Source organism: Hemibagrus wyckioides, linkage group LG10, assembly GCF_019097595.1.
Source record: "Hemibagrus wyckioides isolate EC202008001 linkage group LG10, SWU_Hwy_1.0, whole genome shotgun sequence".
NCBI classification, from domain to species: domain Eukaryota; kingdom Metazoa; phylum Chordata; class Actinopteri; order Siluriformes; family Bagridae; genus Hemibagrus; species Hemibagrus wyckioides.
In genome coordinates, this window is record NC_080719.1 from 16,256,559 (window position 1) to 16,267,324 (window position 10,766).

At 41.9% G+C, this 10,766-nt stretch overlaps 1 protein-coding gene across 1 annotated transcript; it reads left to right on the plus strand.

Annotated features, from left to right (window-relative positions):
- The first annotated feature begins 1,494 nt into the window (after positions 1–1,494).
- LOC131360229 (trypsin-like) lies at positions 1,495–4,097 on the plus strand. Its single transcript, XM_058400459.1, has 5 exons — positions 1,495–1,592; positions 1,877–2,027; positions 2,117–2,267; positions 2,937–3,212; positions 3,834–4,097. The coding sequence occupies exons 1-5, from the start codon at positions 1,532–1,534 to the stop codon at positions 3,990–3,992; spliced, it is 798 nt and encodes a 265-aa protein (XP_058256442.1). The 5' UTR covers positions 1,495–1,531; the 3' UTR covers positions 3,993–4,097.
- The last annotated feature ends 6,669 nt before the right edge of the window (positions 4,098–10,766 follow it).

Below are 10,766 nucleotides of genomic sequence, written 5' to 3' on the forward strand. Positions count from 1 at the left end.
TATAGAATCCTGACTGACATCCTGTAGTAAATATGGTAATGGATTTTCAGTATAACAAACTATTGCTAGAATTGGAATTTTAACTAATGATCACAGACAAGTGGAGTGATAGTGTAAGTATGACCAGGTATCCCATGCTGGCAAGAAATATTCCAACCATCCTGTAACCCAACTACATTTTCTTGCATATCATCGCATTCTGCTTACTACATCTTATTACATCCTGCCACTCTGTCAAAGGAGTAGCTAGCTTTGTCCAGCATTACATGTCATAGATATTTGAAAGATGTATTCAACATGACCATGAATACAGTTACAGGACACATGAAAGATACAGATCAGATCTTGTGTCTGAGATGATGAACAAGTTAAAAAGATGATGAAATCTGTCAGGTGCGGTGGCCTCCACAGGGCAAGATCAAACCCAAAATGGATAGCAGCCAGTCGGGACAATATACTTTATTTCTTTAAAAAACAAACAGAAACGTACACGGAAACACTCGGGAGAAAAACTTAACACAAAATAAAATCCAGAGAACAGAAGAGGCACACAATAAGGACGAGGACTCAGCAAAAAACAAACACAACAAAACCCATATAAATAGGGAATGTAATAGTGAAACATGAGGGACAAGTGTGTGGAGGCGAGAACGGGCTAAGGATTGGGCAGGGCAAACACACAAGAACACAAAACATAAACATGGAGACACATGGCACAGGTATAAACAACCCCTGTCAGACCGCCCTCTGGTGTTCAGGCAGGAAACTGTCCAGCAGTCCATGACAGAAATCAGTCTCTAAGGTTTTCCTTAATGAGATAACAGTGTCTGTGGTTTTGTTTCTAGCTTAATGCAGCACGTCCTGTTCAACACCACTGCAGTACATGGTGCTTTTTAAACCTAAAAATTGAATCATGCCCCCCAGCACTCTTAAAAACAAAGGTTTTTGCAGTGATGCCAATGAAGAACCTTTTTTGGTTCACTAAAGAACATTTCAGTAAATGTTCTTAAAAAAAAAACCTCTTTTCTTAGTGCCATGAAGGATATTTTTAAAGTCTATAGAACCTTTTTTTAGGATGGAAATGTTATTACATGCTAGAAATGGAATTTAAACTGATCACAGACAAGTGGAGTGATAGTGTATCCAGGTGCCATGCTGGCGAGAGATATCCTAACCAAAAAAAAAAACAACAACAATCCTGTAACCAAACTACATTTTCTTGCATATCATCCCATTCTGCTTACTACATCCTGTCACTCAGCTCCAGTCAAAGGAGTAGCTAGCTTTGTCCAGCATTACATGTCATAGATATCTGAAAAATGTATTCAACATGACCATGAATATAGTTATAGGACACATGAAAGATACAGATCAGATCTCGTGTCTGAGATGATGAACAAGTCAACAAGATGATGAAATCAATCTCTAAGGTTTTCCTTAATGAGATAACAGTGTCTGTGGTTTTGTTTCTAGCTTAATGCAAGTCATGAAATGCAGCTATAAAAGAGGTGTGAGTCTTTGACTCAGGGGCATGATGAAGACGTTGCATATCCTGCTGCTTGCTGCAGCTTTCACCATTCTCACTTTTCATGGTAAGTGCTCACTTCTGAATAATAATGAAGAATACTGCAGATTCTTGTACATACTAGTGTCACTAGACATTTGTTTCAAAATCTTGAGTTCTCTAGATGTTGATTATATGTATCTTAAAATTAATTCTTAAAATTCAGATATCGTGAAATTCAGATATTGGTGTTGTGATTTAATAACGATTTAATCTACTCCTCTTCACTTTTTAGAGTCATTGAACCTCACAACTGAATCTTAGCAATAAAACTTCTTTTTTTTTTTTATATATATATAAAATTTCTTCCAGGCACACATGGAGAGGACATCATCAATGGCCAAAAAGCCAAGGAGAACTCGTTTCAGTTCATGGCATCTGTGCAGTATAAACACGTGCACAAATGTGGAGGATTCCTTATAAACCCCAGCTATGTGCTCACTGCTGCCCACTGTTACTTTAGGTAGGCTACTCATGGTTTGCATTTCTTTATAAGCAGAAATGTGTGGGTTTATATGTTTCAATGTAATATTTGTCCCATCTTATATACAGTACAGACAGTCAATACCTTAGTGTGGTCCTTGGGAGTCACAACATTGATTCGGAAATGAATAATCTGAGAAGATACTTAGTGCAAATTGTGTACATCCATCCATCATACGACGGATATCCTGTTGACGGGTCTGACATAATGCTCCTGAAGGTACGGATAAATCCTTCTGTATTCAGTGTTTTTATAATATAGAATCCTGACTGACATACTGTAGAAAATATAGTAATGCATTTTCAGTATAACAAACTATTGCTAGAATTGGAATTTTAACTAATGATCACAGACAAGTGGAGTGATAGTGTAAGTATGGCCAGGTATCCCATGCTGGCAAGAAATTTTCCAACAATCCTGTAACCAAACTACATTTACTTTCATATCATCCCATTCTGCTTACTACATTCTGTCACTCAGCTCCAGTCAAAGGAGTAGCTAGCTTTGTCCAGCATTACGTGTCATAGGTATTTGAAAGACGTATTCAACATGACTATGAATACATTTATAGGACACATGAAAGATACAGATCAGATCTCGTGTCTGAGATGATGAACAAGTCAACAAGATGATGAAATCAGTCTCTAAGGTTTTCCTTAATGAGATAACAGTGTCTGTGGTTTTGTTTTTTGCTTAATGTAGCACATCCTGTTCAACACTATTGCAGTCCATGGTGCTGTTTAAACAAACTTAGTTCTATAGATGTCTCACAAGATAAATTTGCAAAAATATTCAACTCAGCATACACCACTGCTAATTATTGTCCTATAACAGCAAGCTCTATGTTTTATTGCTTATATAACACATAGTTTCTCTCGCAAAAAACAGCTTTCACAAGAAGTCAAGCTGAATGATAAACATGTGAAGAGCATCAAAATCTCAAAAAACCCTCAACTGGATACCAATACAAAGTGCCAGGTTGCAGGATGGGGAGAAACTAAAAAAAAACAACGCTTTGAGTCCCCAATCTATGACCTCATGGAGGCTGATGTGTCCATCATTAATATCACAGTTTGTAAGGAGGAATGGGCTAAAGTGCGCACACGTCTCCCAAATAACATTCTGTGTGCAGGAGGCTACAAATCCAAAAGTAGAGCATGCCAGGTATGAAGATAGAGATAAATTCCCTGCTCATGTTTGCAGTTACCCCATCAGACAATCATGTATCAACAACACAATGCATAATATCATGCAGTTACATGTCAAGTGCTTCAATTATTGTTCACATCAAGCATCAGAATGGAGAAAAGTGCCATCTCTATTATTATAATCATGGCATGGTTGATGGTGCCAACCAATTATCCTGTTTGACCAGTTTAAGTATTTCAGAAACTGTTGATCTCCTGGGTATTTCACTCACAACAGTCTCTAGAGTTTACACAGAAACTGTGCAGTTTTGATGAGCCAGTGTCCATTCATGCAACACTCTAGAGACTGTTGTGTGTGGAAATGCCAGAGCAGCAATTTCTGAAATACTCAAACCAACCAATCTATTACAGAGTTCCCATTCATCAATTCATTTTTACTTCATCCTGTTTAATATGAATGTTAACCAGAGCTCTTGCCCTGTATGTGCATGATTTGCTGTATGTGCATGATGTGCTGACTTAAATAACTGCATGAATGTGCAAGTGTTCCTTTTAAAGTGGGCAGACATTACGTGTATATGTTTTCTTTATATATTTCTTGAATAATGAACTGGCAAAATGTGTCCTGTTTTGACAGGGTGATTCTGGCGGACCTCTGGTGTGTAATGGTGTGGCAGTGGGCATCGTGTCTTTCAATTATAATAATAATTGCGAGTATCCAGATGTGCCTAATGTCTACACTGAGATTTCACCTTATGTTGACTGGATTAAGAAAGTGATCGAAGCAGATCGTTAAGGTGTATTTCTTTTTCATGGGTTGCTTAACTTGGTGTCATTTAATCATTACATTAAATTGTAATCCATAAATTAGAATAAAGAGGCAGAACAAGAGACAGGTTTCTGGAGTCTTTCTTAAATCTTAGTGTTAGTATATTATATATATACACGTACACACATACACTGTAAACTGTAGACTGTAAAGTTAAGAATGAGATGATGAAAATTTTCGGTAGTGTTTCAGATATAATTGTTGACAGTTCATAAAGGTTCTTTGTTTTGTTAATGCAAAATGTTGGTGAAGGTGAGATTTGGAGAAAGTCAGAAGTACGTTAAAGTGTCCAAAACTGAGGAGGGCTACGAAGTCGTTTCAAACCCTGAATGTTTGAATAAACTGACCATTCAATCTATTTATATTATACCACACAAATTGTGTTGCTCTACAAAATAGAAATAATAATGGGAACATTAAACCAGGGAGAGTTTTCTCTGGTCATAATTTAATATTTTCTCAGTCATAGAAAAGCTAGGTCTTCCATTACAGTCTGAGCTGTGCTTGAGTGGATGCAGATGTGTTTGAGGAGCTTTTGCAAGCAGGGAACCTTACTGTTACGGTGTCCACTGAAGAATCAATAGGTAAGATATATTATTACTTGATTTTGATGGGAAAACAGTGGATCATCAGTGACAAATGCTGTGAAGGACAAATTATTATGTCATTGTGCATGTATGTAAGGATGCACTTGAGGCAGCAGGATCAGAATCCATAATGCAGATCTTTATTAGAAAACGGCAGGCAAAAGACGTAACGATATAGGCAGGCAATAGATCAGAACTGGAAAATCAAACACACTGAGAAAACCGAAACCAAAACCAAAAACCGAAATTGGTAGTCAACTAGGGAAGGCAAGGATCATACACAGAGCAATCTTATAACAGGGAATAAAGGCTTGGTACACACTCTAAAGAGGAAATGATACTTTGTGTAGAACAAAGGCAAGCATGCTGTTTAAAAACACTGGAAATAAGCACACAATGTTAAAACTCAGGCGAGGGCTCCCTCTGGCGTATGGGTTCCGCATGTGCTACTACAGAACCCCCCCCTCTAGGAACACCTCTAGGTGTTGTACACCGTGGGCGTGTGGCTGGCCGGTTTGGGAATCTGAGGTGAAACTCCTCCGTGAGCGAGGGATCAAGAATGTACTGGGCATTGACCCAGCAATGCTCCTCAGGGCCATATCCTTCCCAATCCACCAGGTACTGGAGGTGGCCCCCTCGGCGACAGGAGTTGAGTATGGATTGCACCCGATAAGCGAGGGAGCCGTCTATGTCTAGCGGAGGGGGTGGCGTGCTGGCAGCAGAGCTAGATGACTGGTTCGTGGAAGGGTTTGAGCAGAGATACATGGAAAGTGGGGGAGATGCGATATGACGTGGGTAGTTCGAGACGAAAGGACACTGGATTTACCTGACGAATAATCTGAAACGGGCCGATGTACTTGGGGTTGAGCTTTTGGCAGGGAAGTTTTAGTCTCAGGTTATGAGTGGAGAACCAAACCTTTTGTCCCACTTGTTAGGCTGGATGGGGACATCTGTGACAGTTGGCTTGTAGTTCTTGACGTCAAATAGCTATCTGGAGACACACATGAGCCTGTTCCCATACAGCTTGGCTACGCCTCGACCAGTCGTCAACGGCGGGTACCTCCGAGGGTTCTCCTGACCAGGGAAACAGCGGGGGTTCATATCCCAGGACACATTGGAATGGTGTTAAGCCGGTGGAGGAATGGCACAACGAGTTCTGGGCATATTCGGCCCAGGGAAGGAACTCACTTCATCGGTGCTGTTCTCGGTGACAATATGTCCTCAAAAATCTCCCCAGCTCTTGATTAAGCTGTTCAGCTTGTCCATTTGACTGGGGATGGTAACCTGAACTAAGGCTGACATTGATCCCTAGTTGTGTACAAAAAGCAGGCCACACTCAGGAAGTAAACTGCGTACCACAATCTGAGACGATGTCTTCAGGAAGGCCATAATTATGGAAAATGTGATTAAAGATAGCTTGGGCAGTCTCCATGGCTGTGGGTAAACCTTTGAGGGGAATCAACGTACATGCCTTAGAAAACTGGTCGATGATTACCAGGATTGTGGTAAAACCTTGTGACACTGGGAGGTCCGACAGAAAATCCATAGAGATATGTGACCAGGGTCGACAGGGTATCGGTAGAGGCTCTAATAGACCTGGATAGCGCGCAGGCAGAACATGAGTGAACATATTCCTCTACGTCATGATTAAGTGATGGCCACCAGAATCTCTGACGAACGAGCTGGATAGTTCTGAGGAAGCCTGGGTGTCCGGAACTCGGACTCTCGTGTGTCCAGTGTAACACCCTCTGTCGGAGGCTTGAAGGAACATACACTCTACTTGGCAGATAGGTTGAGGGAGGAGCTTCTGTAGTGTGAGCCTGTTCTATCTCTTTCATTAAGCTCCACTGTATAGGAGCGATCTGGACACACAACAGGAGGATGGGTTCAGGACATTGTGGTGGATCGAAAGTCTCATGGATACATGATAATGCATCAGCTTTGCCATTTTTAGATCCGGGACGATATGAGATGGAAAACTTGAACCTGGTGAAAAAGAGAGCCCACCTGGCTTGACAAGGATTCAGACGTTTCGCTTCACGAAGGTAAGCCAAGTTTCTATGGTCCGTTAGTACTAGGCCCTGCTGGACCCCCTCCAGCCAATGTCTCCACTCCTCCAGTGCAGCCTTTATAGACAGTAATTCCCGGTTACCCACATCATAATTCGTTTCAGCCGGCATGAGTTTTCGGGAAAAGAAGGCACATGGATGAAGTTTCCCAGTCTCTGGTTGACGCTGCAAAAGGACTGCCCCTATGCCACAGTTTGAAGCATCCACCTCTACTACAAATTCACTTCGAGAAATTCACTTTGAGTTTTCTAAATGCCTTTTGAGCTTGTTCAGTCCACTTGAGTTTCTTGGGCTTGCCCTTCAGCAGGGACGTTAAGGGGTTGGCTATGGAACTGTAATTCCGAATAATTGGCAAATCCTAGAAAACGTTGCAATTCTTTGATAGTGACTGGTTCAGGCCAGGACGTAATAGCTGAAACTTTGTTTTGATCCATTTCCATTCCATGATGGGAAATGACATACCCTAAGAAGGTGATGGAGGGACGATGGAATTCACAATTTTCAAGCTTGGCGTACAAATTGTGTTCAGCAAGGCGTTGGAGAACAGCACGGATGTGAGAAACATGTTGTGAACGATTGGGAGAGTAAATCAGAATGTAATCAATTTATGCTATGACGAAATGGTTAAGCATGTCTCTGAAAACCTCATTGATCAATGACTGGAAAACTGCAGGGGCATTGGTGAGTCCATATGGCATGACTAGATACTAATAATGCCCATGAGTAGTATGGAAGGCTGTTTTCCACTCATCGCCTTTTAGAATCCGGATGAGCTTGTAAGCACTGCGTAAGTCCAATTTAGTGAAAATCCTCACCCCCTGTAACTGCTCAAGGGCAGCGGGAACAAGAGGAAGTGGATATGGATATGGAACTGTTATAGCATTTAAACCCCTGTAGTCAATACATGGCCGAAGGTCCCCATCCTTCTTCTCCATGAAGAAAAATCCGGCTGTGGCTGGTGAAGTGGACGGGCGGATAAATCCAGCTGCGAGAGCCTCTCTAATATACTCCTCCATAGCCCGCTTTTCGGGGAGTGACAGGGTATGGACACGATTCTTAGGAGGAGTTGTGTTGGGAAGAAGCTCAATAGCACAGTCCCAGATTTGATGTGGGGGTAGCTTAGTAGCTTTCTCCTTGCTGAAAACTTTGTGGAATTCATGGTATTTGTCGGGAAGAGTAACTTGGAGTGGTGATTCTGGGCTCTCTATGGACGTGGAAAAACATGGGCGGGTGACACATTCTTTAAAACAGTTCTTAAGGCAAAAAGCGGACCATCGTCTTAACTCCCCCTCCTTCCAAGAAATATTGGGATCATGAAGCTGGAGCCAGGGGAGGCCTAGGATGACCAGATTGGAAGACGACAAGATAATGAAGAAGCTCAGTTTTTTATGATGAAATAATCCAATCTGGACATCCAGGGGTGGTGTGCGGTGAGTCAAAAGGCCCTCCCCGATAGGTTGATCATTAATGGCGGTCACTCGTAAAGGTGGTATGCATGGGATGGTAGGAATATTGTGTGCTCGCACCACGCTGATGTCGACCAGGTTGACCGCAGACCCAGAGTCAATTAGCGCTATGACAGAAAAAAAACGAGTGTCATTATGGAGAAAAAAGGCAGGCTTTCCACAGTAGAAGCATAACTGCAGCTGAGAACGGCATTCGCGCTTCTCCTCCGTGACGCGGGATCGTCCCAGCTGCATGGGCTCTGTGGTGTCTTCTCTGTGCGTGGGATATTCCATCATACGGCGAGGCCTGAAACAATGTGACATGGCTGAGGCATGATGCTGGCGGTGATTAGGTTTATCACCGATTATCGAGACAGATGGCCATAGGGATGTACTGGGACAGTGTACGTTTGTCATGATTGAGCCCTTCATGAAACACTGCAATGAGCGTGGGCTCATTCCAACCCGACTGCGCTGCGAGAGCACGGCACTTAATAGCAAAATCCGCCGCAGTGTCCGAGCCTTGGTGTAATTCCAATAACAGAACTGTCCTTACCCCCAGCCAGATACTTGAAGACTACTTTAAGCAGTCTTGACTTGGGGATCTGAGTCCCAAACAGCAGAAGCCCAGTCCAAAGCTTTTCCCATTAGTAGCGAGAGCAGGAATGTGCACCAGGTGGTTTCGTTGCCATAGACCTCTGGATGTTGCACGAAGAAGTTGTCGCATTGGCGAAGAAAGCCTTGGCAGCAGTCAGCAGATCTATCGAACTTTTTGGCCAGCGCGAACTGGGGTAATTTGTAGCGCAGTGGCAGCGCAGGAGCCGCAACGGCTGCGGGAGGTCGCTGTTGGAGCTCAGCCACTTGATCCTGATACGCACGGATCATATGTCCCATACGGACGATGGTGGCCTGAAGATCTGCTGGATTCTCGCTAGGTGAAGTATCCTGTAAGGATGCACTCGAGGCAGCAGGATCAGAATCCATAATGCAGATCTTTATTAGAAAACGGCATGCAAAAGACGTAACGATATAGGCAGGCAATAGATCAGAACCGGAAAATCAAACACACTGGGAAAACCGAAACCAAAACTGAAAACCAAAACTCATAGTCAATTAGGGAAGGCAAGGATCATACACAGAGCAATCTTATAACAGGGAATAAAGGCTTGGTACACACTCTAAAGAGGAAACGATACTTCATGTAGAACAAAGGCAAGCATGCTGTTTAAAAACACCGGAAATAAGCACACAATGTTAAAACTCAGGCGAGGACTCCCTCTGGCGTACGGGTTCTGCATGCGCTGCTACAATGTATATATTAAACTGTGTTACAGTTGTGCTTCATGAGCATGTATCACACACTACGTCACCTGTGTCAGACATTTCATCCTCGTCTGTGTCAGAGAACTCTATCAGACTAGTATCCTCTGATTCATCAGATGCAACAGTAATTATTAAGACAAATGGAGTAAAAAAAAAACCCATGCTGAACGGGAATCAGCAAAAGAGGTGTGCAATCACTGCTTTTGTTATGAATGATATATTATAGTTATTAAATTACTATATAGTTATTAAATCCCAGACATAAAGATCTTGTTCAGATCAGTTGTGGTTTTCTTGTTGGAAAGGCTAATGTCAGTTTTCTGATTCTTGTAGATGGTGAGAGATGCTATCCACTCTAAGCCAGGGGGACAAAATATTTTGGAGGAATATGACAAAACAAAGACACTGACAGATAGAACACGGAGACAGATGGTAAACCTTCTTGTGGCCGACGTGATTGAAGTTCATGGGTAAGACTTCAGTGTTCACATTGTTAGTTTATGCAAATAAAATATTTATAGACTGATTGAGACATGACAGTAAAAACAATCTTACTACTGAGGAATCTTATTACAAAAAGGAATGTTAAAGGGCATAAAAAATGCTTTCAGAAATAAAATCATTAATTAAACTGACACTGCCAATTACACAAATCTGTGTGCATTTCAGAGGTTTAAAAATAATACAAATAATAATTTCTACTTTAAAGGAGGATCCCGCCAACCTCTGTTTTCATGAAATATGCTCTTGGCATCATCTCTGAATTTCCCAGCCTCAGAGATCCATATTCAGACAATGCATATGTAAGTTAATGCACTAGTGGCTGGTTCATATTACATTTTTTGGAGGTAGTACAATTTAACTTATTTTATGATTTTTCTCTTTGAATTTTACAGGAACACTTCTATGACCCACAGAGTAGATCTGACTATTTGGCCTGGAGGCTAAAGACCATCCAGCGCAACACTTCTCCTCTGTGCCAGAAATTCTCCACCAGCACTACCGATCAAGATAGTCCAAAGAGATAGAGGGAGTTTCTTCTGACTGACATGCAATTGCTTGGAGAGGATTGTCATGAAGCAATATCTTTTATGAAGCATTCAACTGATGCATCAGTTATCAAAGAGAAGATGAGGGCCACATTTCAATATTGCCAGTCACTGGTTCAGGATCAGCAACAGTCATCAACAGTCTTGGATGTGTTCTCACGATTCCTTGACACCCCTGGCTTGTTTTTTCAAGTGAACAGTTGCTTAAGGTAGTCACTTAAATTTGTACAAGATTGAAAGGATTCTGTTCTCCTGCAGATTGAACAAG

Bases quoted from the DNA above. Each gene is read 5' to 3' on its own strand.
- LOC131360229 (XM_058400459.1), top strand. From the start codon at position 1,532: ATGATGAAGACGTTGCATATCCTGCTGCTTGCTGCAGCTTTCACCATT. The intron at 2,028-2,116 runs GTAGGCTACTCA...TCTTATATACAG, and splicing joins GCTGCCCACTGTTACTTTAG to TACAGACAGTCAATACCTTA. The intron at 2,268-2,936 runs GTACGGATAAAT...CGCAAAAAACAG, and splicing joins CTGACATAATGCTCCTGAAG to CTTTCACAAGAAGTCAAGCT.